The sequence below is a fragment of the Cygnus atratus genome, chromosome 26, assembly GCF_013377495.2.
Source record: "Cygnus atratus isolate AKBS03 ecotype Queensland, Australia chromosome 26, CAtr_DNAZoo_HiC_assembly, whole genome shotgun sequence".
Taxonomy (NCBI): domain Eukaryota; kingdom Metazoa; phylum Chordata; class Aves; order Anseriformes; family Anatidae; genus Cygnus; species Cygnus atratus.
Genome location: NC_066387.1, coordinates 3825546 through 3851470, shown reverse-complemented (window position 1 = coordinate 3851470; position 25925 = coordinate 3825546). Strand labels below are relative to the sequence as shown.

General features: G+C 46.6%; 2 protein-coding genes across 4 annotated transcripts in view; one reads left to right on the top strand and one right to left on the bottom strand.

Annotated features, from left to right (window-relative positions):
* Nucleotides 1–1327: 1327 nt before the first annotated feature.
* RPL36 (ribosomal protein L36) lies at nt 1328–3796 on the bottom strand. Of its 2 annotated transcripts, XM_035568129.2 has the most exons (4): nt 3641–3796; nt 3463–3557; nt 1947–2081; nt 1328–1458 (listed from the first exon to the last, which is right to left on the bottom strand). In XM_035568129.2, the coding sequence occupies exons 2-4, from the start codon at nt 3553–3555 to the stop codon at nt 1369–1371; spliced, it is 318 nt and encodes a 105-aa protein (XP_035424022.1). In that variant the 5' UTR covers nt 3556–3557; nt 3641–3796; the 3' UTR covers nt 1328–1368. The 2 variants fall into 2 exon arrangements, with proteins under 2 accessions (XP_035424022.1, XP_050571605.1); XM_050715648.1 differs by having other exon boundaries at nt 3463–3709.
* Nucleotides 3797–17310: 13514 nt separating this feature from the next.
* LMNB2 (lamin B2) overlaps nt 17311–25925 on the top strand; it is a 30826-nt gene continuing 22211 nt past the window's right edge. The window contains exon 1 of one of the 2 annotated variants that reach the window (XM_035568100.1): nt 17311–17653. In XM_035568100.1, the coding sequence (XP_035423993.1) occupies nt 17453–17653 (201 nt within the window). In that variant the 5' untranslated portion in view covers nt 17311–17452. The remainder of the gene's footprint in view (nt 17654–25925) is intronic. The other variant, XM_035568102.2, reaches the window with a different exon arrangement.

Sequence of the window (25925 nt, the reverse complement as noted above, 5' to 3'; positions counted from 1 at the left end):
TGAGGCAGCGCAAACCTGGACAAGGAAGGTTTGAGCTAAGGATGGCCCAGAACGGTTGAATTCCCTGACCAGCCTGCAGGGTACAAATGAAAGACAGATCCAAGCCTGCTGTTTCATAGGACCTGACAACCAACCTGAAGTGGTAAAACATAGCTCTCTATTATCACCGTCTTTACATTTTTTATATGTATTTCTTGCACTAACTCCAGATCTGGGAGTGCTGTGCTTTACTAGAAAACAGGTACTGTATTTTGCAGCAACTTCTGTCTACATCCCCAAAAGGGCAGGTCATGAATTAGTCTCTCTCTGCCGTGATCACCGAGGAGCGGGATTGTCAAGACAGGCAGACTTCACCACCATTGGCAGTCATTTCCTCTCCTCATTTTCCTTTCGTTGATTTACTTGTGGTTCAGTGGAACAGCCAGGCCCACATACCTAAAAGGTCGGTTGCTCAAAGGTGTAAGGGAAGCATCTCTTTCCGTACAGCAGGTGGCACAGATCACTACACACTCCCTAAACCTGTGCTGAGGCTGGTCCCAGCTGCCTGAAGCGTGTTGAAATGGCGTAGGATGGTTACAGACGTTCAGGAACCTGCCTTGACTCAAGGATGCAGCACAGCCTGGAGTTCCAGGGAGAACGTCACGACACCCTTACCTGTTGACATCCTCTGTCCAGCTGCCATCAAATCTAGGACAGGAATTCTGTGGAATGCAACTACTCCTTGCTTCTGCAACCACAGGGAGTCAAGAGGTAGACTTAGAGTTCACAGAAAGGAGGAATGGATTGGTTATAATCAGGTACAGGACAGGATATGGCACTGAGAGCTGCAGGCCTTCTGCAGCTAAATCCTCTGGCTCTTTATATTATGAAAGGCTCTTTGAAATGACAGGCCTTTTCTCAGTAGACAGAAAGAGAAAGCAGCTGTGAGCCAGGCTACTCTGGAGGAACAGAAGCTGTGGCTCTGCACATACAGAAAAGAACATGGAAAAAAGTGCCTGCAGTCCCTGCAGGGCTTTTTCTGTGCTCTGGATGTTTTTCCTGCGTTTCCCTTTCCCCTAGTGCCTGTTCTGAGAACGACGATGAACTGCCCTGCTAATGCAACAGGCACAAAAGGGTTTTTAAAAGGAGTTCATCCGCATTAAGGAAGGTAGAAGATGCATGTTGCAGGAGGGGGTGGAAGAATAAGGGAATAATGGCATCACCATCTGCAGCTGAAATAAAACAGCATTTTTTCCAGCTTACTGTATCTTAGGCATTCAGCATCCCCAGGACCTACCCCAGTCCCTACAGCCTGAAGCAGACAGGCCATTAACAGCTGCTACATCACTTTTGGGAGGAAGGACTTTATTGAGTTACGGACTGTACAACTCAATCCTTCTTCGCAGCAGCTTTCCTCATGGCTGCCAGGACGTTACTGAGTTCCTCCCGCTTTCGCTTGGCCCGAATGTGAGTGCCAACCTGCAGAGAAGAGAGCAGTACAGTCAGCATTCATCCCGGCAAAGAGCAGAGAAAATAACCTTGTCAGACTTCAACCCCATCAACCTCAACTGGCGAGCCAGGAACTACTTAACATCATATCTCAGTAGTATTTCTACTCTAGATTTTTGGGGGGGCAAGACAAATGATGCTCTCAGCTATCGGAGCTACCTTCAACAAACTCTCAAGTCACCTGGTTAATGGTGCCCAGCCTCCATCAATACTGCTCTCCTGTTCTCAGCACCAGATTTGCAAGTAATACAAAAACAGCAAAGAAAATCTGTATTGCTGTAGCTCAGGGCCTTGTCAGCAAAGTTAAAACTCTGCCTCCCCCTCTCCCTTGGCTGGTAACTACGCTAACAACTGAAAAAAAAATAAAAAGCAAAGTTTCCATAGGGGCAGAAAAGGCAGAAAACAAAGTTAACCAAAAGAGTTTCTGACATCCTCATTATGGCATCAGATTGACCTACCCGTTTCTTTATGAACTTCAGAGCACGTTTATCTTTGGAAACTTTCAGCAGTTCCATAGCACGTCTCTCATAGGGTGCAAAGCCACAGACTTCCCTGATCATGTCTCGCACAAACTTGGTGTGTTTGGTCAGGCGCTGCAGGAAGGGGAAATAATGTAAGTCACAACGAACACAAGCACTAACAGAGCCAGCATCAATATTTCCATCAAAACAGTTACTATAAGCAAACATTTGTTTTAAAGCTCTATTCAGTGGCATGCAAAAGCCTTCCTTGTCAAGCGCCAGGATCACAGCATCCCTTTCACATATCCTGCAACATTCTGAACTAGTCTGGCTGCTTGCCTGCACTTCTAACACAGCTGGATAGGAAGCTTTGCTATCCCAAAACACCTCCCATAGAGCAGGAATACACCCTGCTGGAAGACCTGAGTGAGCTACACCAAGCAGCTTCCAGCTGTACGTCAGTCACCTGCACTCAGTCAGCCTGGGACACCGATCAGATTCACACATCAGAGCTTTCAGGAAGATAATTTCCTCAGCAAACCGAGGAGTTTGGGTGTACCGTTCAGCAACGTTTCGCATACAGAAACAAACCCAACACCACACAAGCAACTTCGCAAAGAATGTAGGCAAACTGTTTGTGCATTACTATTTAAGTACCAAAATGCAGTTAAGGAATTCAAAACAACTATGTAGTAGTATGGTTGGGTGGAACTTGTCTTCCTGAACTGAAGGACTGGACTGCAAAGGGCTGTGGCAAACACTAGGCTAAGGCCCCAAACCCATTACGCCATCAGCACATCTCTGAAGACCCCTTGTAGGTTGTAAGCAGCACAGTGCTCTCTAAGAGATGCACTAGTCTCTGTTCATTTTAGCCACAGCACCTCTTATTGCGCACATCTGCATGCACTAACATTTTTAGAAAAGACGGGGCCAGAAGGAATTCAGGGTATGCAGCGACACACATTTCAAACACCACGTCTAAACACTCCATTTAATCGAAGTGTGATAAAAAATGCAAGCTGAATTTCTATCACATGCACACTGAACATTACTTCATAAATCCCAGTATCTGTCATTAGCTGTCAGCGATGTGGAGACTGATGACCTGCTGCTGTTACCAAAACAAGCAGACTAGAAAAGCCTTCAGAAATCATCCAGCCCATTTCCTATTTTGCTACTAATTCAACTTAAGCTATGCTTACATCCCCCTACCGTATTCTTCCACCTTACTGCCCACCTACCTTATTCTCCCACTTCACGCTGCTCCCCCGCTAGCTCTCCCGTACCTCTCTCACTCCACCCCCACCTCCCCATCCTCGGCACCTGCCGGACCCGACGCCCCCTCCCCGCGCGGATCTCTCCCGACCCCCCGGCGACCGGGGCCGCTGCAGCTCCGCGCCTGGCACCGGGGCCGCGAGACCAATTCCTGCGCCGAGCTCCGCTGCCAACAGCCCCCACCGCCGCCCCGGTACCTCAGGGGCTGTGCCCGGACCCCCCCCCGGCCCGTACTCACCCCGCGGCGGCGGCACTGGCGCGGCTTGGACACGTTCTTCGTCACTTTGTAGCCCTTGTTGAGGCCCACGGCCATCGGGTAGCGGATCGCCATGTCTGCGGGGAGAGAGCGGTCAGCGCTGAGCCCCGGCCCGCCGCGGATGGACGCGGATGGACGCGGATCCCGGCCCGGCCCTCACCTGCCGCTCCGCCGATGGCGCCGCACCGGAAGGAAAGGGCGCTGAGGAGGCTCTGGGGCGGCACTTCCGGCAGCCCGCCCCTCTCACCGCTCGGCGGCCGCTCTATCTCCCTCCAGGACCATAGAGGCGGGGGGCGCTCTATCTCGCCTCAGGACCATAGAGGCGGCGGGCCAGCAAACTCCCAGAGGAGGGGACTCCTCACAGTCACCGGAGAGCAGCTGCCCTGGGCGCAAGTGCTCTTTAATTGGGCATAGCATTTGTGCCTTTCTCTGTGCCAGAGCTCCTTTAGTTTCTGTCTAGCTCATGTTTGAAATGCGGCAGTGCTTGAGGCTTCAGGGAAGAGCAGCTGCTTTTCCAGGAGCTGCTGGGGAAGGTTTTTGCCTTTTCCTCTTGCTACTTCCTCAACTCCAACTCCGCCACTTGCAAGCCCAAAGCTCCTTGGCATCAGGCCTTGCTAACAGGCAGCTTTAAAGTTCAACAGGATGTGAGAGTTTGTGCACACTTCCAGACTTTTCAGACTCTAGCACTAAAAGGGCTCAAGAGCAGGTTTCTGCTAAATTCTCAGGGGCAAACCAAGCTACTGAAGCAGGTTATTTGATTTCCCACTGATAGTTTTACGAATATATATTTTAAGTTTGATAGACAGATCAAATGAAACAGCTTAAACAGAATTTTTTGAAATGAAAGGGCTTAGATTTTCCTGCCTGAACAAATCCTTACCTCTGAGAAAGAATGGAGAGGAACACATTGTTCAACCCAAAGACCAGTTTTCTACTTTCAAATGCAATTAATTTTTTTTAAGCTGAAAATATTGAATTGAAAATATAAAATTGAAAACATTTCACTTTAAAGCAAATTATAGAATATAATTTAGAAGTTATTACATATCACCATTAGACACAGTATAGAACCAGTCTGGATGCCAGACTCGTTCCTGCTGTACCAGGGTAGTTCCAACCAACACGTGAATCCTGTTTGGATTCCCTGTCACCCAGCTCATGGCACAAATTCAAGAGCTGAGGAATACCCATCCCTTACATCCTGGAACAGGTCCAGCTGTAACTTTTTTCTCCACAGGAGGGCAGAATATTGACAGACCTGTGCAGCAGGGAGGTGACTGTCCTACACGCACAAAAGAAAATCCCGACTCTGCTTCATTCTAACGTTTCTGAAAGTCATGAAAGCAACATTAGGAATCCCAAATTTGTTACATGCACCTCTAAAATCAGCCCAGATTTGGTATAACCCTTACTAAAGAGAACTATCATACAAGGCAAATAAAGCTCCATCCATCCACAAACCCTTGTTTTCCTTCAGGCAATGTTGCACGCCCCAAGCTGGACAAGATGCCATGTCCCCCGCCTGGGGCTATTTTGGTGGCTGCCTACATCAGCTCTGGGTGTGCAGAAGGAGAACATCCACCCACTTGATCCCTGTGGCCACCAGCCAATATGGTGGCTCTGAAACAAGCACTTGCATGAAGGAGGAAGAGGCCTCTGTCTTCTGCTGCCTGGTTCTGTGAGAACGATTGAACCAGGATGTGCTGCAGGATGGGTGTTTTCCTCCACTCACCTGGCTATTGGAATATTCCACTCGTGATGCTTTCTTCTTTCCCACTCAATGTGCAGACACATAGACGTACTGCCACCAAACTCTCCTTGGGTTTCTCCTCATTTTGCCTTCCTATTCTTCACTAAAAACCCCAAGAAAAAAACACCTTTCCCCCATCATTTTATACCCTTTGCCTCCTGTCATTGCTTTTACAAGTCCCTTATCACTTACTTGAAAATCCAGTCTTTCAGTTCCCAAAAGCCTCTGCCACATTCCATCAGAGGTAAATGCCTTCTCCCACATTTCCAGCATTTGCAAGTGGTTTGCATCTCAGCAGAATTTCCCCCTTTAATTAATTCCGCATTAAGTCTCCGTGCTCTTTTCCCTTATTACTTTCTCAGAGCAGTTATGAGCAAAGTCTCCATCAGGGGAGCGTGGAGGTTTTGGCTGGCCCGAGTACAGGAAGGATGGAGGCTGTTCCCAGATGAGTAACTAATTCTTTTGCCCAAAGCTGAATAGGTCAGCCATGTCAGGCAAAAAGGGCTCATAGACATTCCCAGGTGGGGATGAACCTGAACTGGTCCCCAGAGTCGATGATTCAGCAGGAATATAAAAACACAGGTATTTAAAATCCAGGTTGTAAAATAGTTGGCTGCAGGGAAGTTTGTGGGTCTTTTCAAGTCAGATTCTTCTGAATCTCCCTTTAGGATGACTAATTCCTTTACTTTTACACAATGACTGTCTGTCATGCTCTTCAAGGCATATTTTACATGACTCAGGCATTTCGGAGAACAAGCAAGGAAAATGTGCTTTCACCACCAAATGGAGTTAATGTGGCCAAGGTTGAATCAGTGCCTTTTTTCCCTTGGTCTTCAACAGGTTCTCCCAGACTTTTGAGCCTATAGACAGAGATTTCTTGAGAAAATACCTACATCTCTGCAGGACCAGATGAGATGCAGCCAGTGGTGCAAAGACACCTGGCTGATATCAGTGCAAGACTGCTGTCTAATCTTTGAAAGCTCATGTAAATCACTGATGATCACTGAGAAAGAACATTGCACCAGTCTTCAAAAAGTAGTTCTACGCATTAACTTAATTGCCTCCACAGAAGTGAGAGCAGTCAGGAAGCTGTAGCCTGCTGCTGTCTAGCCATGGTCCACCTTCCTGTCTTACCTGTCCTTGACCAAAGCCTTGCATGTTGTAGGCATTTGCATTTGCCTGGATCCAGCCATACTTTTCTGCTGGATGTCTTGTAGAAAGCAGCATGGGTCACCCTGTGAGACAGCAGACCCTGGGAGACTGGTAGAGCTGGGCATCAGGAAGGCAAGAAGACTTGATCATGAAGGAGGCTCAGCCTCATGTCTAAATCCAGGACATTTTAAATTTAAAGGCTACTGTCTTAGGTTAATTAACAAAAATACGCACAGCAACCAGTGTGAAAATACTTCAGCACCATTCCCACAGGCAGCCAGAGGCCTCCCCTTTGAGCTGAGACTTGTTGCTCTCGGTACACTGATCTCGTTGGGAAGTGCTGCTTCCCAGTGCTCTCCTGGTTGTCCCTTCCAGACCTAAAAGCCCTGAGAGCTCCACTCACTTCTGCAAGGATCTGGGCTGTTTGGATCTGCACTGAGGGCTGTTCTCACGTGCTAATATGTTTTATCAGCTCAGCTTCGTATGTTCATACAGGGTGTTTCCCCAAGTGATGGAGCTGCACTGTCTTCCAGGAAACAATTACTCACAAACGTAACCATCACAGGACTCATCACATGCAGTATTTCTGCAACTGAGATCATCACAGCTAGGGATGGAAATACCCCCATGCACCAAGAATGCACCAAGAACAGGAACAGCTAGAACAGGGCTCTGAAAAGAGGATGTGGGGACAGAGGCAGTGATAACATCTCTCTGCCATCTAAAAAGTGACTGTGGCTGTCAGACACAGAAACTTGAGATTCTGAGCGTGCCCCTCTCACAGGCACGCAGTGCTATGCTGGCACAGCTTGGGCACTTTGTCATAGCTGCCACCATTGCTCCACTGTGCTCTTTTGAGGGGACAGGAGAGAGCTAGGGAACGGGTCCCCACAGCTTCTCTTGGTGAGATGCTGAAGGTGGAGAGGATCCTTGATGTGCAATCCAGGGAGTGATCAGAGCCAAATCAAAGTGGCCCTTCCTTGCCCAAGCAAGCTGAGGATTCCCCACCACTCTATCTTTTAATAAAAACAGCCTTCCTGTGCAAGAATGACTCCACTGTCTTTGTCTCCACTGTCTTTGTCAGCTTTGTCTATCTCCTACCCAGTATTTGCTACGCAAGCCTCAGCACACAGGAACGTGCTGCATCAGCCTCAGCCCAGCCAGGCTGACCTCTGGCTGGCGTCTGCTGGACAGTTACAGTGTTGTTCACCATCTCCCTCACAAAGTTTTGCCCTGCTTTGAGGCAGTTAGAGACTCAAAACACTTTCTCTGATGGTGGTTTATTAGTTAAGTTTAAGCACATTTTATACAAAACACTGCTTTGCACATCGTAGGGCAATTTTTACATTGGTCTTTGATTCTTGCAGCTGAAGCTGTTTGACCTGAATTTAAAGAAAACTCTGGTCTTAGTAAGTAAACCGGGGTTGAGAAAATATCCCCCAGAAATATTTGGTATCTTGCAAGACTTCCCATACCAAAATCAGAAACCAGCAGCCTTTGTCCAGAAAATAAAAAAAAAAAAAAGCAAACCAAAACACAAAACAGGAGAGAAAACAGTAAGCGACATCCTTCTCCTATGTGACCCCATAAACAAGGGCACCAGCTGCTCCACTTGAACCAAGCAAGGTCTGCCCTCTGAAGCAGTGCAAGTGCGTGGACATACAGGCACACACAGAGAAGCCATGAAAACAGCACTCTCGAGAGGGGAAAGGCAGATGACAGTTCCCCTCTGTTCACACCACCGAACAGCGAAGGCTACGTGTGTTTCTAGTGTTATGCTTCGTGCACAGGCTTCTTTTATAGCCTTTTATAGCACAGGCACAGTGCTAAAGCCATCACCCAAGCTGTCCCAGACCAGCATCTGTTCCCGAGCCCACCTGCTCCAGGAAAAACTGGACAACCCCTGTCTGTTCCTTGGGGCTGCGGCTGAATGATGGCTGTCATCCACCTGGCCAGTCCAATGCCTCCACTGTCTGAGCAGAGGAACTGTCTGCAGCTGCCATTTCAGGAGGGCTGCTTCTATTGAAGGAAATAATTTAACCCTTCCAGGGCTGCAAAGGTTGGTTTGTACAATCTGGGCTACTGTACTTAAACTCTGCTGCCATGCAAGGGAATGTCTTAATTTTTGATCCACTTCTGCAATTGCATATGCCTGAGCTTCGGTCTTCCTTCCAAGTTGCTCATCACTTCCAAGTATAAAGGCTATGCTTGGGTAAAAGAATATTGCTTGGAGAAGCAAATCTCCTTTTTTTATCAGGGTACTACATAGAGGAGGACTTCAGTTTCCCCTACAGCTGCTGTACCGGTGTATCACATACTGCTTCTCCCTTCTGCCAGCACACCTTTCAGCAGTGACTTACCTTCCTATTTGCTGATGTCTGCCATTTCCAGCCCTGCAGATTTCCCTCAGAATTTGTCATTTTGGCCAGAATGCAACCACCATTTGCGTTATTGTTCCTTTTTACAAGATGTCCAACGTTTTGTAATGACTGAGTGCCATATAAATACTAATGGCTTCCATGGGGATGAACCCCCACCCCAGTTCCTTGCAGGACTTGTTGCGTATCACTGCAGGCACAAGGGAGAAGACAGGACGGTGTGCCCAGGGCAGCAAGGGTGCATTGCCCCTTTGGGCAGCTCCAGGATGCCAAATTATCTCAGCTCAATGGTCAGTGGAGAAAACTTGGAATGAAAAAAAGTAAACTGAATTCAAGAGATCTGTGCAAAGACAGAAAAGGCAAATAGGTAAACAGTCACAGTGCCCCAAGTGGCCCATGTAATGTAGACCTTTCACATAAGATTTTCTCCTTGTGGGAGTCCTGCTTTCTGGTCATTCAGCCAAAGATATCCTGCAGCTCGCGGAGGTGACTCTCCAGGCGCCCAGTTGCTACCCTGGAAGACGTCCCAGCTCCTTGCCAGATGCAGGGTGGAGGTGTTCTCCCCTCTGGCCTCAGGCCAGTCCTGCAGACCCAACCCCGGCCACTGGGAAACTGGGTGGGGTGGCTGCTGAACCAGAACCACTGGGTGACGTTTCACGCAAAATGTATTTGCTTAGTGGGAGGGGTAGAGTGGGTAGGGATTTATACTCTGCAGCACACAAATGCTTTGCAGGCTTGTACAGATTGGAGCCCTTGCCCCTGCAGTCCTGTTCAGACCAGCACGATCCAGGTGTGTGAATGAGGATGCTAACGGAGCCGTCCACACACCGACTTGCGGGCAGGCAGCCAGGCTCCTACAAGTAGCAGTTCATCTATGTGATGCCAGCTGTGCACTGGAGGAGGTGACAGGGGGGTTACAGACTTAACTCTTTACTGCTTTTGAAGTTAAATTGTAGGTATTAGCTGTCAATGGCCTCACCTAACATAGTCTGACACCAAACCCTGTGTCCCTCAGCACCTGCGGCCAGTTAGCAGTTTGCACCGTTTCTGAGCACTCCTTGGCATCCCACTACAAATGCTACAAAAGTGCAAAGCCAGCAACACTTGCATAATGAAGGTTATCAGCTGCTTCTTTATTATCCAGCATACATCAGCTTAACCTCACTGTTTTAAGCTGGGCAGGCAGAGTCCAGGTCTCACAGGTCTGATGGGTGCTTACAGGTAGGCCACTCTTGCAGGCCACCACCAAAGGGGTGCTAGACGCTGAGCAGGCATCAAGAACACATCCACATGTGCCGCAGGGGTTGTGCACATCCGCACTGGGCTGTAATGCTGGGGGTGGGGGGGGCTACGCCTGAGGCTAGTGTCTCAGGCAGAGGTCATTGTGCTGGTAAACTGAAGCAATCTTTTCTGACGGTATTCAGGAATATCCTTTCACTTTCTGGTATGCTGAGGGAGACCTGATCTGTTCTCTTGGGAAGAACTGTCAACTAGCTAGATAATAAATCTCATTTATTATCTCTAGGCAGACTGGGAAGCTCAGTACTTCAAGCTTACAGGTTGTTTCTCCGGATTCCGCAGCGTTATAATCTTTTGCACTTGAGGGAGCTCAAGAATTCAATCTGAGCAGGCCCAGCTGTGAAATTGCTTGCTCCTGGGCATATCGCCCACTGAGCAATGAGATTCGTGCCTCCAGTTCCCACTGCCTGATGTCTCCCATCTTTCTAATGGACAATATGGCCACTCTGTCACTGCACTGTAGTGGTTTAACTGTGTAAATTTCACAGTCAGGTGAATTTTGTTGCAAGACCATTATAGTGCTTGATATATTACCCTTTGTAAAGCACACTGAGGTCTTGGGGCACAGTGCACTTTGGAATTGCAGAACGCATTCTTCCCATCTCCTGTATTAATCATACAATATACACATCAGAGATTGATCCTAAGCACACACCTCTTCATCTCCACAGATGTTGTCTTCTCCCCCCTCACATGTGTTTACTCTGTAAACTGTACCTTTGACAGAGGCTGTCTCAAAGAGTCCCACATGTACACAGCATTTCTCATGTTACAGTGCATGACAGGCTAATTATCTTTCAAAGGGAAACCAAGGATTTCCACTTTCACCTTGATTTGCTAAAAACTGAGTTCCTAACGCTGCAGGGTTTGGGCTGTTTGTTGAACAGAATAAAATCTTTGCTTATCCCCAGCAAGACCACAACAGAGGCTGAGCCTGCCTGGCCAGACGTGAGGTACGTAGCAGGTTATTACAGCTGCTGGAGGAAAATATGTAAGTAGCTCTATGGTGATGGGCACAGAGCCAGCAGCAGTTGGTCTGAGGATTTGAAAATGAGGCGCCAAATGGTTGTTTTGAAAAAAGCACTGGGTTTGTTTTCACTAGCATTTGAGATCGGTGCCAGGGCTTTATATAATAACAGCGTGGGGGTGTGAGCACTACATGCTCCCCTCCCACAGCTTCACTGGAGTGGCGATGATCTAAGTGATCCTAGGGGCAGACAGAGCTGGGATTGCTTCTGGCTGATAAAGCAAGCTTTGTGAACTCAGAGGAACTGCGTTTCAGAGCCAGTGCCCACCCTCCTGCACTAGGCTCTCCAAGCTACTAAATGGCTAAAATATTAGGAACTTGCTCATTTTGCGGGAATCTGAAATCCATGGAATGCTACAAATGTCCTTTATCAACTAGAATAAGACTCAGTTCAGCAAGGGAAAATCAAAACTCATACTGTCCAAACTTATTGGCATAACATTTCATTAAAGGTGATAAGAATAACCCCTTCCTTGAGTTTAGATTAAATTTGCCATTCACCTACACAAATAGCAGCTAGAACATGAAGACTTGACCTCCACAGGCTCCAAGGCTGCCTGCAGCCAGACTAGAAGGAAATGCTAGTGTTGTTCCCACCTGGCCACCTCATTTGTTTTCAGTGGTATTTTCACAGTATTTTATTGCCAAGAAGTCTGTCTTCCTATTACTTTGAAAGAATTCCTGAGCTATGGAGAGCCAGTGAAGGGAAAACTCAGTACCTAATGGTACGCTTCCTTTGCCCAATAAAGGCTCTATTGAAGAAAACCTCTCCACTGCTCTCATGTTACGGAAGTGGCTTTGTGGCAGGCGGGATGATAAATCACTGTGTGAAGTGACGAGGTAGGATTGTTTTAAATTGAGGAGCCCTGAGCCCCTAGCTTCTTCCTTTGTTTCTTTTTTTTGTTGAGATGGGAAAAAATGAGGTGTTCTTTTTTTTTAATAAAATGCTCAGTTCTTTCTGGTCACATGAGACTAGGATCTGGTTTCAGTACTAGAATCTAAGGAACCACCCAGGCCCTCCTGACATTGAAAGTCACTTGCCTTTCTGCCACAAAGGAGTGAACAATTTGAAGCACAGACCTGAATTCTCTTCCCCAGGCTTGCTTAATGCATCTCCCAGCATGATACAGGTTGAATTCTGCCTCAGTGGGGAGGTAAATGTTGTAGCAGAGGGATGTTATTGTCCAAGGGTCCTGCCAAACATTATTTGCCTGGAAATTAGAAATAAATACATCTGCTACACATTAGAGAGTGTCTTGTTTTGAAAAAAATCCTTGTTCTACATACAGCCTGCTATCTGTTTGCTTTAATCCCACAACTGTGCACTGTGTTCCTCTTTGCTCTTCTTTACATGTCTCTTAGCAAACTTTCTCATAAACAGGCAAGGAAGATCTCCCTGCTGGAAGCAATTTTATTTAGTAGAAGCTGGAATTCAGGAGCAGAAATCTGTGGTGTAGTATGAATACTTCTTCCAGACTTCAAGTCATTGCTAGCAATTTTTAAATTACTGTTAAGCTGGGTTGAATGTGGACTGCTAGGAAAGTGTTTTGTGCTATATGTTGAATCCATGTCCCTTCCTAAAATTAATGAAAATATCTGAGACTATCAACTAAACGTAGGCAGTTCAGAGTGAAATAAGGAACACGAGGCAGAAGGGAAGTTAGATGACCAGAGGAAAGACAGAGACAATCTTGCTATTAAAGACATATGAATAACAAAGGGTGGGATGAGAAAGTAGAGGATGTGACAGCAGCTGCTGAGAAAGTAAAGCGGTTGAGGTAGGAAACAGCAATGGAGAACCCATATCCCCAGATTTGTCAAAATGTCAGAATCATTACGGAATCCAAGACAGCATCAGAAAACTCTTTACATCAAAATGTACAGGAAAGTGGCCAATGACAGAGAACGTGCTTTGCATCAAAGGATATGTGAGGTTTTCCTTTATTACCCACTTTAATTATTTTTTTTTCCTTTATCTAATGGGAAGAAGCACTCCAGTGCTAGGCAGAGCCTGTCACTGCTGTCTATGTTCTCTGACATCCCAAGAATTTATTCTTAACCTACCCAAACAGTCAGGTGTTGCAAGTACCTTTGATATAGGGCTCCAAAACAGAGCCTAGACCACTTCCAAGTTCCTGACTTTATATCAGAATGAAAGCTGTACGTGCACCAGCCTGTGCTCAGCTTTACATGAAAAGTAAACCTGGTGGAGTCGGTGAGACAGCAGCCTTCATGTGCTCTGAACAAGTTTGCAATCTGAAAAGCCATGGAACACAGCCCCACTGATTGCCATGGCCCTCCGCCACCCCAGGCGGGTAAGGCTGACACATCCTTAAATTGTCCCTTTGTTGTGGGACAACAAAATACATGATTGTGCCATTGTCTAGCAAATCAATTCTACCTTCTGAAAGCAGAGAGGGAGTTTTAGTATTAAATTATTTTGTGTACCACTGAACTCATGGTCCTTAATGGTAAACTAATTGCTAAGTATTGAGAGATGAATGACAAATTGACACTGGTTCAATACTAACCTATATCATCACAGTGATTCAAAATGACCAGTATTTGAATAGATGCCAATTCCAGGAGTAAAGCATGCGTAGTACTCCATGTGAAACACAGTCATCTACTGGCTATTGGCTTTTGCACTTCCCTTCCTCCTTTTTTTTTCCCCTCTTCCCCATCCCACTCTCAGACTGTTCTCTTCTCTTTAGCAGAGGTATGAAAAGCGAACACACACATTGGGCAAACAGGGAGGGGAGACAAGTGCCAAAGATGAAAGTTTGCAAATGTTCCAGTTACTGCTTAAGAAAGGCACCTTCTAAAAACTGTAGAAAATATTAAATCATAGAATCATAGAATCCTTTAGGTTGGAAAAGACCTTTAAGATCATCAAGTCCAACCATACACCTAACACCACCAAGTCCACCACTGAACCATGTCCCTAAGCGCCACATCCACACATCTCTTAAGTGATATTTCAAGAAATGTGTAAAAAAAAAAGATTTTACAGTGACATGGTATCAGCACTATGAAGATAACTGGTAATATTAGAAGGCAAAACAAACAAACAAACTTGAAACATACAAAGTTAGTAAGACATCATTTAAAAATCTGACAAAAAATAACGGGGGAGTTTGGGCTAAACTTTTTGAACAAAGGGGACTTATATCTGGATTATCAAACAAAATGAGGGAAAAGGTTTAAAGGAATTTCCAAAATATGATAGATGTACAGGGTGTCACATCAAGTAACAAAAGAAGAAATGAGCTAGCCCAAAAATGCTTATTCAGAGGCTTTCAGCATTCCAAAAATATATTTTTTTTCTGGTTTAATATAATCAAATTTTATTGATGGTCTTCCACGATTTTCTTGGTGTGGGGAACTGTATGCTGGGAGAGAAAAAGTTCATTCTAAGTGCACAGCTTGAGGCTCACGAGTATTTTTCTTTGCTTCCCTCAGGGGAAGGCAGCTACGTTTGAAATAACACAGACTCACACAGGCAGCTCCTGCAAGGCTGGGGTCTGGAGCCGATCCAGCAGCAGTTGGTTTACAGTTTGCAAGTGGCGCCGAAATTCAAAAAACGCACTGTACTTCAAATCCAGAGACGCAGATGAAAACAATGAGGAAGGAGGTGGCTTCAGAGCCTCCTGGGCTGTCCTTGGTGTGGCTCCCTGCCCTGAGCGGGCAGACGGTGGGTCAGACCTCCCTGCTGAGCAAAGAGGCCACAGCACTCTGGGATTTGTAGTCTGTCGTTTCTTTGTCATTTTCTGGATCCATTTCAAGGGAAAGACAACTGTTTATGAGTTCAGTCAGAAAGCTGTTTCACACAGCATTACAACTCAGTAATCATATTATATATCATGTATATCATATTATCAGATCTCACTGACACAGAAGATCTGATAACAGTGATGGTAAAATACCAACATTGCATAAATGCCTATAGAAACGACAGGCATAGTGATAGATACTTATTGTCATCTTTCATAAACTCCCTCGAAGTAACCTGCTGACATCCACGGCTTCACAGGCTCAGTGTGGAAATCCCTGAAGGAGACAGAGGTGAAGAAGCAACCAACCCTCTCCTAGGAGAGATGACACCCAAGGCCAGGTGGGATCATCTGCAGTCAGGAGGGCATGCTCTGTTTTCAAGAGAGGAAGGCAAGACAACTCCTTCATATTGGATATGTATTTTTTAAACAAATATACTTATGCTAAATATTTTTTAAACAAATATACTATGCTAAAGATATACAGTAATTGAAATAGGGACTTAAAGCTATTCACCAACAACAGAGCATTGATGTACTGAGGTTTTCCAGATTGAGGTATACTTAATCTTAGGATCCCAGATCCTCTAACATGAGAATCATCTAGCTTATATGTTAAAGATAAACACACTTGTGCTTATTTGTTCAGCCTGCCTCCATGAGTTTGTTTTCATATATTGCATGCAATATTTCTCTCTTTCTTTCTGTTTACATTACACAATTACTATTTTGTTTGTTTGTTTGTTTTTCTTTGCTGTTCACATACCACTGACTTTACATCTGGTTTTCCCTCTTCTCAGGCAGAAAATCTTCCATTTCTAAGCCTTCTCTGGTAGCCAAAAGGCAAAACTGCAGTAAGTGCTTTTCAGCCTGAGAAGTTTTGTGACATTAGGAACTAGCTTATGAGAATGACAATACAATATATAGTAGCTAATGTGTAAGAACTGACAGAAATTGGTGTATGTTCAGTAAAAATATGTTTTGGGGAAAATAATACTTCAAACATTTAGGAAGTGAAAACTTCCAAGTGGCTTTTTACAAATTTGGCTGCGTTTCCTGGGATGGCAAAAGGATCTCTTCCTTCTTGAACAGCCTGACTGGAGGCTAGGAAGCATTATACCTTCTCAGTAAAACTGGGGAAGTTTCTAACACCTACAAAACAGCACTCCCAAAAATTCCCTCCTGGAAATAGCTAATTGGTATTCATTTTGAAACTCTCTACCCCCATTATAAACAAACAGCAGGTCTCTGGCCTACAGGATTTCAATGCAGACAGGAATTACAGCAAATTCATAAACACTTCCAAACAGGCTGATACAACAAAGTTTTAGATATCTAATGTGAAAACAGATCCTATAAGAGAAATATTAAAACTTTGAGTAAAATCATAGAATTATGGAATGGTTTGGGTTGGAAGAGATCTTAAAGATCATCTAATTCTAACCCCCCTGCCATGGCCAGGGGACACCTCCCACCAGACCAAGTTGCTCAAAGCCCCATCCAGCCTGGCCTTGGACACCTCCAGGGATGGGACATCCACAACTTCTCTGGGAAACCTGTTCCAGTGCCTCACCACCCATCTGAGTAAATAATTTCTTCCTTATACCTAATCTAAATCTACCCGCTTTTAGTTTAAAGCCATTACTCCTTGGCCTATCACTACACCCTATAACAAGGAGTCCCTCCCAGCTTTTCTGCAGCCTCCTTTAGGTACTGGAAAGCTGCTGTAAGGTCTCCCCGGAGCCTTCTCTTTTCCAGGCTGAACAACCCCAACTCCCTCAGCCTGTCCTCATAGCAGAGCTGCTCCAGCCCCTTGATCATCTTGGAGGCCCTCCTCTGGACTCATTCCAGTATGTCCCTGTCCTTCTTGTGCTGGGGGCCCCAGAGCTGAATGCAGTAAAATTGTGAGAATTAGGAGCACAGCATCGCTTCAAATCAATGCTTCCCTTGGAGGATATGGAAGGCAGCTGACTGTACAGGTCTGTTTGTATAAAGTCATTTTTGGTGGGCATGGGGCTTTGTTAACAAAGAGCAGAAGCAGATCATAGCAAGGAGCAGCTGCTCTGCATCCCTGGCAGCTCGTAGCACCTCAGCAGGACCACTGCAGGGCCCCGAGAGCTGGGAATGAGGTGGGGGAAGCAGGAACAGTGCCTGTTCTCCCTCTGCACAACATACTAGGATCTGCTGCTGAGATCCAAGCACTGATGAACACTTGAGGAGTAGCCCTGATCCATAGGTCTGATCCCTCATTTGCAGTAAAAACAACGCTTTCAGGATTATTCCCTTTCTTGTTGTGCTTTACTCATAGTCACGATAGCCTAACCCTGCCTTTAAAGCACGTTACAAACTACAGTTCCAGGTGATGAGCACACACGGCCCTGTCACCCGTCCGCAGCCCACAAAATGGAGGGTGGCCGGGACTGCGCCTCCCGGCGCGCCCTGCGGCACAGCGCGGCCATCTTGGCGCCGAGACTTCATTTCCCAGGCGGCGCGGCGGCGGGGGAGGCGATGTCCGCCATCTTACCGCTCCCTCCTCCCCCGGTGCGGCTGGATTGAATGAGCCCGCTGCCCGCCTGCTCGTGAATCGAGCGCCATGTCAGGCACCCCGAGCCGCGGCACCCCCGGCGGGACCCCGCTGTCACCGACTCGCATCTCCCGCCTGCAGGAGAAGGAGGAGCTGCGGCAGCTCAATGACCGCCTGGCCGTCTACATCGACCGTGTGCGGGCGCTGGAGCTGGAGAATGACCGTTTGCTGGTGAAGATCTCCGAGAAGGAGGAGGTCACTACTCGGGAGGTACGGCCCAGGGCGGCCTGCAGGCCCCCTCCCGGGACTCCTGAGGCGGGAGGGTGAGCGACGGCGGCTCGCTGGAGGCGTTTTCCCCGCTCCCTCCGAGGACGGGGGGGGGTCCGCGGCCCTGGGGCTCGCCCGACCCCTTCCCCCGTGGCTCCTCCGCGTTCGCGCCCGGCGCGGGCCGCGCTGTGGAGGCTCCGCGCGGCCCCGGGGCGAAAGCGAAGCTCGGAGGCGCGGCCCTGGCTCGGCCGCAGCCCTCGGCCGTCCCGCTCCGGGCTGAGAGCCGTGCGGGCTGGGGGGGAGGGTTTGTAGAAATCCCAGCCTGTTTCTGTGTGGCCCCTCGGAGAGCCGTAGGGGCCGCGATGTCGGGCTGAGAGGCTGCTGGCGGCGCGCTGAGCTCGGCTCAGGCCGGTCTCGTCAGCGAGTGGAAACTCGTGAGGCGGGAAGGAGCCTGGGGCGGGCACAGGGCTGAAGCTGCCTGCTGCCCTTCTTCTTTCGGCCAGATAGGGCTTGCCGCACGAAATGCGGTTCTCGGAGGCATCAAAACGTTCGGGAAGGTCTCATCTGCTGTGGGCTGGTTCTTCGCTGTAGTTTGTAGCCCGTTCCCCTGTCACAGGTAAACCGGTGAAGGCTGAGCGCTCAGACCACCGTGTTGTGTGAGATGTAGCAAACCGAGTGTCAGGTTTTGTGCTTTTTTTTTTTTTTGTCTCTGCCCTGTGGCTGTTGTGATGAGGTGAAAAATTTGAAAGGGTTGATGCTAACTTTGGTTATTGCTAGAGAAAATCTCTTTTAGTCCCTTCAAATGCCATGGATCAAATCCGTTAGTGTGGAAGATGATCTGGTCCGTTCCCTGTGATCCGGGAGGCAGACTGGCTGGTCTTTTTTCTCCAAGCCGTGTTTTGCTTTTCCCTCCTCTCTTGCATCTGCTTTCCCCCAGGACTCTCCTTCCCATAGGGAGGAAGGGTGTAGTCAGGGGTGCAGCTGGGGACAGTCCCACCCATCCTGTACCAGCTCAAACCCTCCTCCACCTCTCGGAGGCGCAGTCTGCAAGGTAAGGTGTCCCACTTCCCAAATTAAACCTAATTAAGTTAAACTTCCATGGAAAGCTGGCAGATAGCAGCATTGTAACTTGTGTGATGTGAAGGATCGTTGTGCTACTAATGGAGGCTTTTTTATTTTTTTAAGGGGTCTGTTTTGGTGATGGTAGTGGGAGAAGGGTTTACATTCATGTAATTCAGTTTAAGTAGGCCAAATGTGGCCGTGGCTTGTTTTGGGAGTGGTAAGCCTACCTGCAATCAGTGCACACTAAAGTACCTTGAAATGCATGTGTATCACTTAATGTTGTAATATAACTTCAGTGTTTTCAAGATAACTAGATATTGTGAAACATAAAGAATTGCCTGTGTCACTTGTTCTGTGTGAAATCATGCTATAAACAGAATAACCACGTCTGGTTCAGGGAGCTTGTGAGTTGTAGATTGCTGGAGGCTGGAGATAAAAACAGGGAATACACACTTTAAATATAGGAGGCAGAATATAATTCCATCAACAAGAACATATGGAATGAGAGTAAGAACAGGGCAAGCACAAAACATAGAAGTAATCTTATATCTAGTATAAATTAAACCATCTTTTAATAACTTTTCTGCGCATTACCAATTCTGAAGAAATACTCAGATGCAGTAATTAAGGAAAATAAGCCTGAAGATCTTGATAGAAATACTTTGCTTACTTTACCCTTGAGCTTTCCTTTCTTTACTCTTACTCCAGACTTTTTTTTTAAAGTCTTAATTCTTAGGCATATTCTAGGATTCTTCAAGCCCTTCAGTGTTGTGTTAGAGCCAATGCCTGTAAGATATTTCACTTGGTTTCTGGACTATCTGTTAAATGCTTCCCTCTTCTTTTTAGGACAGCTTATTTTTTTCTATACATATGTCTAGAATGAGAGACTTTGCAGTCTTATCAGTGTTTTGATTCAGGGTTGTGGACAGCGGTTCAAGATTGTGTGAGCAGTAAAACTTCAAGTGGCTGTCAGTTTTTGGGTTTCCTGGGATGGCAGAATCCCGTCCTTTCAGCACCAAACTGGTCAGCTGGATTTTGTGCTGGTAGTTCAATTTTCTTGTAACACCATTACACCGTTAGAATTTTTGTTCCTAAAATTATCAGACTTAGCATGAAATAAGGTACTAATTAAAAAAAAAAAAAAGACCACCAGCAAAAAAAAAAAAGAAACACAACATCCTAACTTCTATTCAGAAGCACTATTAAGTGTAGTCCAGTGATACTGTCACAATGTTTGGGTACATAATTATATCTTTATATTAGTCCTGCATGTTTAAAATATACAATTTTCTTTTTTCAGGGTGTTCGTGGTGAAAACTCCCCTTGGTTAACCTCAACTGTGTTCAAGTTTTGGCTCCTTTGATTTTTTTTTTTTTTAGCTAAATATTTGAACGTCTCTGTGTTCATCATCTGTGGTTATCTGCATTTTCCCTCCTGATATTCTTCTTGTTACATTTACCACATTTAATAACTATCTTGACCTTTTACAGATTTTTTTTTTTCTGCACTCCAAGACTTTAATTTCAGTATGCATTAGGTCTGCTGCTCTATCTTCTTCCTAATAAATACGTTGTTTAAAAGGGGTTATCTGACTTCTTTAAGGCTATGATGTGTGGCAAACTGCTTCAAAAAACCTGCTGGTTGTGATAGTATAATGTTGAGTAAGTCTGAGCAGAGTGCTTGTTCCATTCCCAAAAAAAAAGGATGGTATTCTGGTATGAATAAAAGTTCAGCGCTTTATAGAAACTGAGACACTTCCATATCCTGAGTATCCACTTCAATGTGCATTGAATCAAAGATACTGATTTTTGTTTTTACACCAGGGAGCAGGCCTGGTTAATTTTTTTCTGTTAGCTTTTGTTCCAGAGCCTTTTTTTACTGCTTATATGTAGTCAGTAGGAGACAGCTTGCTGCACTTATTGAACTATTTGGGATAGTTTAAGCCAATACTGGCTGAAGATTTTCAGAAGAACCTCAGTATCCAACTGGTGCATGTCATGGGATTGCAAGCAGGAGTGACTGCTCACCCATTGGGCTCTGCGTTTATATCTTAAACTTCTGCCTTGAGAGCAGGTGATGTGTCTATGATCAAGGGCAAATGGGAGGTTTAAGGTTGTTACAAAAAGCAGTAGGAAAAGTCATGGTATCGGTAGAGTGGTGGTTGTCCATTGCTCATTTGACCATCCAGCCAGTTCCTCATCCACTGAGTGATCCCTCTGTCAGATCCATGTCTCTCCAATTTAGAGACAAGGATACCATGGGGGACAGTCTCAAATGTACAAGTTTTTTGTACATGGACTTTGTACAAGTCCGTGTAGATGTCAGTTGCTCTTTCCCTATCCACCAAAGCTGCAACCCCGTTGTAGAAGGCCACCAGATTTGTCAGGCACGATCTGCCCTTAGTGAGGCCATGTTGGCTGTTACCAGTCACCTCCCTATTTTCCATGTGCCTTAGCAGAGTTTCCAGGAGGATTTGCCTCATGATCTTGCCAGGCACAGGAGTGAGACTGACTGGCCTGTTGTTCCCTGGGTCTTCCTTTTTTTCCTTTTTAAAATGGGGGGGTTTATTTCCCATCTTGCAGTCAGTGGGAGCTTCACTGGACTGCCACGACTTCTCAGCTGTGATGGATAGTGGCTTGGCAATTTCATCTGCCAGTTCCCTCAGGACCCTTGGAGGCATCTCTTCAGGTCCTATGCATTTGTCCACCTTTAGGTTCCTCAGATGGTTGCAAACCTGATCTTCTACTGTAAGTGGTCCTTCAATTTGCCAGCCTCTGCATTTGCCTTCAGGGGTTTGGACTTTGTGGCTAGAATTTGTACTAACACCCTCCCTCCCACTGCAGTGCTTATGATTGCATACCTGCAGAAAAGGCATTTTTATAGTCCTGGCAGGGATTACTACACTGTTCTGAGTACATCCCACTGTTCTCACCCTCAGGAAGAGGGGTGGGGTGAGTAGGGGAAGTGAAGATCCCTGGGAGACCTCCCTACTGATGCCAGTTACACTTGTGGCAGAAGCAGTGTCTCCAGGCTTCCCCGCTCACTTGTGTTTTCCCACCTCTGTGGGTGTCACTGAAGGTGGCAGTAGCCTTGTATGTCAGAGCCACCAAAAGTTTCACTGCGGTCTCACCTGGTTTATCGCTTACCTGTCAGTGCTGCAGCTGCTGTGCCCTTTGTGTGCACCGTGTGTAGCGAAAGGAGCTACTGTCAGGGCTGTGATGTGTGGCTCTGGTGCTGCCTCATTGCCACCTGAGAAATACGTGTTCAGATGCTTCTGTGAGTGCTGGGTCATTTGAGTTGTAGCCTCCAAGACAAAAGGTTAAATGGTCTTCTGCCACTGCAGACATCATCTGTAGGGTGGTGATTGTATGCAGCTCACTTTCCTGCAGGAGTTTCACACCTGCCGAGCTGCCATGCCTGGATGGAAAAGAAGGGAGAATGTTTATGTAACCTATCTTACTGGAGTCTTTGGGCAAAGGCAACCCTATTCCTCCAAGACCTGTGACCTCATGTGCCGAGTTTCACTCAGATTGTGCCGTGACTCCGAGTCTATCTCTGTGAAGAAGCTGCTTCTCAACCATACAAACAGATTTCCTTGAATGGGTGTGATGCAACTAACAAAATGTGAATGATCTACCTTTGTCAGTGATGTTGATGCTGATGAGTGCCTGGTCCTGAGCAGACATTTCAGTAGCCTGGATAGGTGGGAACACATCAGAAGAAAGAGTACCCGTGCCCTAACAGGTGTTCTTGGTGAGTCTGGTAGTCCTTCAGCAGCCCGTAAAGGGTGAACAAAAGCGTGTTGAGCCACACCTGGTGGGAATGCACGTACCTTTTACACATTGATGCATATTAATATGATTAACGTTTCCTCACCCAATTTGTCCAGGCTCACTTGCGGCATTGGGCATGTCTCTTTCTTAGCCTGTAGATTCATTGCCTTAGCGTGCCTCCTGTCTTCACCGAGTGATGTCTTGAGGTTTTTCAAGTGATTGATGTAGGACCGCTTGTGTTCATCTATTTGTCCTTCAGCCTCCATGCAGAGCTTTCTTGAGTGCTCTCAGCACAGTTGGATTAAAGTAGGTAGGCAGGTTAAAGTAGGCTTAAGAGCATCCAGCAGCTCTGCCTTTCAAAGTGTTCTGTGCAAATATCGCTGCTTTCTTGTGCTTCACATGCTGATTTCCTTTTTCCCCTCATCTTCAGATGGTGCCTACATTTTCAAAACAGAGGCCTCATCTCCTGACCTGTCCTGCCTTCTGGGGAGGTTTGCTGCTGACCAGGGCATTCAGGTTGTTGTGGAGGAGCTCCTGAGATGCACTTGGCCATCTGATTGTTAACCCCTGCTGCCCTTCCATGGAGGCACCGGTGATGCTGGCAGGGGTGACCTGGAAAGTATCGAGTTTGACTCCATGTCTCTGTGGGTGACTGTTCATGCGATGAAGGCTCGGATGGTTTGCTGAGCAGGTGGAGCTTGAGGGTGGCAGGACAGATCCTGCGGAGCAACAGTTGACTGCAGCACTGCTGTTGACAACAGGATTTTGGTTTCTAGAACCACGGAGCCGTCTTTCAGGATTGACAACTGCTTAGAAGAGAGGCTATACCTAAGTAGGGCAAAGGTGTCTCTGTCAACAGACTGGTCAGCCTGATAAGAACCTCAAACTAGGAATAATGAGGGGGAGAGAGGTTCCTCTAAGATCAGGTGAGGAAGTAGTAGGAAGGCAAAGGGCCTGGGGTTACGTGAACAGAGGAGACAGTAGTTAGCAGAACAAGGATGAAATGGAATCGTCCACAACACAGGCATGTAAAGAAGGAAGTGCCCGTGGGACAGCCTTGTGGGGAAAGCTCTCGGGCTCTTCCTGGGGAATCATCATGGTGCTTCTCTGAAAAGTCTGGATGCTAATGTGTGCAGCATGGGGAACAACCAGGAGGAACGGGGCATTGTGGTCACTGCAACCTCACTGGAGTCGTGGAGATGAAGCGGGATAGTTCACGTGATGAGTGCTGCAACACATGGATACAAGAATCCCAAGAAAAAGGATTTCAAAGAGAAAAGGTGTCCAAGAGAGCTGGGTTGATACTCAAGGATCACTGCCTCCAAGCTGTGATCCATCCTGACAATTCCACTGATACTTAAAAAATGACAAAAAAGGGAAGATACTGGAAATTCTCTCTTGCACCCAGTATTCTTTAGGAGCGTTCAAGGACAAGGTAGACGCTGTCTGGTGGCCCTCTGCTGGGAAGTGTGATTAGGCAAAGACCCAGAAGTGTTCTGCACAGTTGCTAGATGCATTTATTGAATTTCCTTTCTCTTTTTTTTTCCTGGGCTTTTTAATGAGTAGCCAGCATGGGCTAGAAGTGTTATCAAGCCCAAGTTAAGAAGTGGGTCTGTGTGATCCTCCTGAGGTTCAGCAAGTCCAAGTGCAAGGTGCTGCAGCTGTGTTGGGGCAATCCCAGATGTGAGCACAGAGTGGGAGAACTCAGTGAGAGCAGCCCTGCAGAGGACTTGGGGGTTCTGGTGGGTGAAAAGCTCAACATGAGCCAGCAGTGCGTGCTTGCAGCCCAGAAGGCCAACTGCATCCTGGGCTGCATCTGCAGAGGAGTGGGCAGCAGGGGAGGGAGGTGATTGTCATAGAATCATTAAGGTTGGAAAAGACCTCCAAGGTCATCTGGTCCAACCATCTCCCAACTACCAATGTCACCCCCTAAACCACGTCCCTAAGCACCACGTCCAACCTTTCCTTGAACACCCCCAGGGACGGTGACTCCACCACCTCCCTGGGCAACCCGTCCCAATGCCTGACTGCTCTTTCTGAGAAGAAATGGCTCCTCATTTCCAACCTGAACCTCCCCTGGTGCAACTTGAGGCTGTTCCCACTGGTCCTGTCACTAGTTGAACAAGATGGAGAGCAACTCCTTGCTCAGTCAGATAATGACAAGGGGGAATGGTTTTAAGCTGAAAGAGGGGAGATTTAGGTTAGAGGGTAGGAGGAAATTCATCCCTCAGAGGGTGGTGAGGCACTGGAACAAGTTGCCCAGAGAAGCTGTGGATTCCCCATCCCTGGAGGTGTTTAAGGTCGGGTTAGATGAGGCCCATTTCTCAGTTATTTCTGTCTGTTGATTAGCTTAAAATGCTACTGAAAGTGGTTTTCTTGCTAGTTTTTCAGACTGCGAATTGGAGCTATGTGTTACCTTCTCATCTTTGTTACTGGAACAGGAGCAGAGTAGAGTTTTAACATGCTACAGCAGAAAAAAAACATACTAAGCTACTACAAGTGGTTACGCAGTGTGAGTCAGTCCTTTTTAATTAAGAAGCATGGTCTCTGGTTCTCCTTTTACCAGCAGGTTCTGAAATGGCTTGCATCATACCATTTTTAGTTCACTCTTGCTATCTTTTTTCAAGGCAGGGATCGCATTGAGTGTTTATTCACAGTTCAGAATATTGTTCTGTTGGTGGTGGTGTTTGGAGGGCCCTGAATGTAAAGCACAAATCGTTCACTGCCTGTTGCTGCTCTGATCCTTGTGCTACCTTTTTGTGGCAGTGTTCGCAAAAATTGGGGGAAAGCGGCTTTCTTTGTACATGCAATTCTGGTGTATGCCTTGGAGGACTGGGAAGAGTTTTGTGCTTGTGTCCTTTGCTGTGATTCTGCGTTATCCCTCTGAACCTACAGCAACATAGACCCAAGCTCCCAGAGGACATCCTGGTGCAAGTATTCTAGTAAATGTAAATAAAAGTTGTAGGGGCGGTGGTCTGGAGACAAGCCAGCATTAGGGAAGGAGCGTTGTGGATGTAGTACCTGATGGTGCAGAACTAGTGCTTGGCCTTTGGGCAATGGCATTTTGTATAGGTATTTGCAAATGCTGTATTTTCACTGAAGGGTCATCCACAGCGAAAGGCTTTACAGCCTTAAAATCTCCGTTTTCTTCTGGGCATAATGCAGTGCTCTATGAAGGATCTTAGCACAGTCAGGATACGCATCTTTGTAGAACCTCCTGAGTTTTGTAAGTGGTAACGCAGAGTTTATTGCCTTGTGTCACAGACAATTTGTCTATCAACTATGAAAAAAAACAGGGGAAAATAAAACTTAAGTTGAATAAAGCTTGAAAGAATTAATTCTTTAGAAAAAGATGCAAGATTGCATGGATAGCCAGCCAAGTTGTTTCTGGTATGCAGTGTGCTTGCAAGCTAGCTAAGGCTTCTCAGCTCTCACTGTCG

Coding starts and splice junctions, on each gene's coding strand:
- RPL36 (XM_035568129.2), bottom strand. CDS start 3,555: ATGGCGATCCGCTACCCGATGGCCGTGGGCCTCAACAAGGGCTACAAA. Junction 2,082..3,462: donor GCCAGTGCCGCCGCCGCGGG/GTGAGTACGGGC, acceptor CCCTTCCTGCAG/CGCCTGACCAAACACACCAA. Junction 1,459..1,946: donor TGAAGTTCATAAAGAAACGG/GTAGGTCAATCT, acceptor TCTTCTCTGCAG/GTTGGCACTCACATTCGGGC.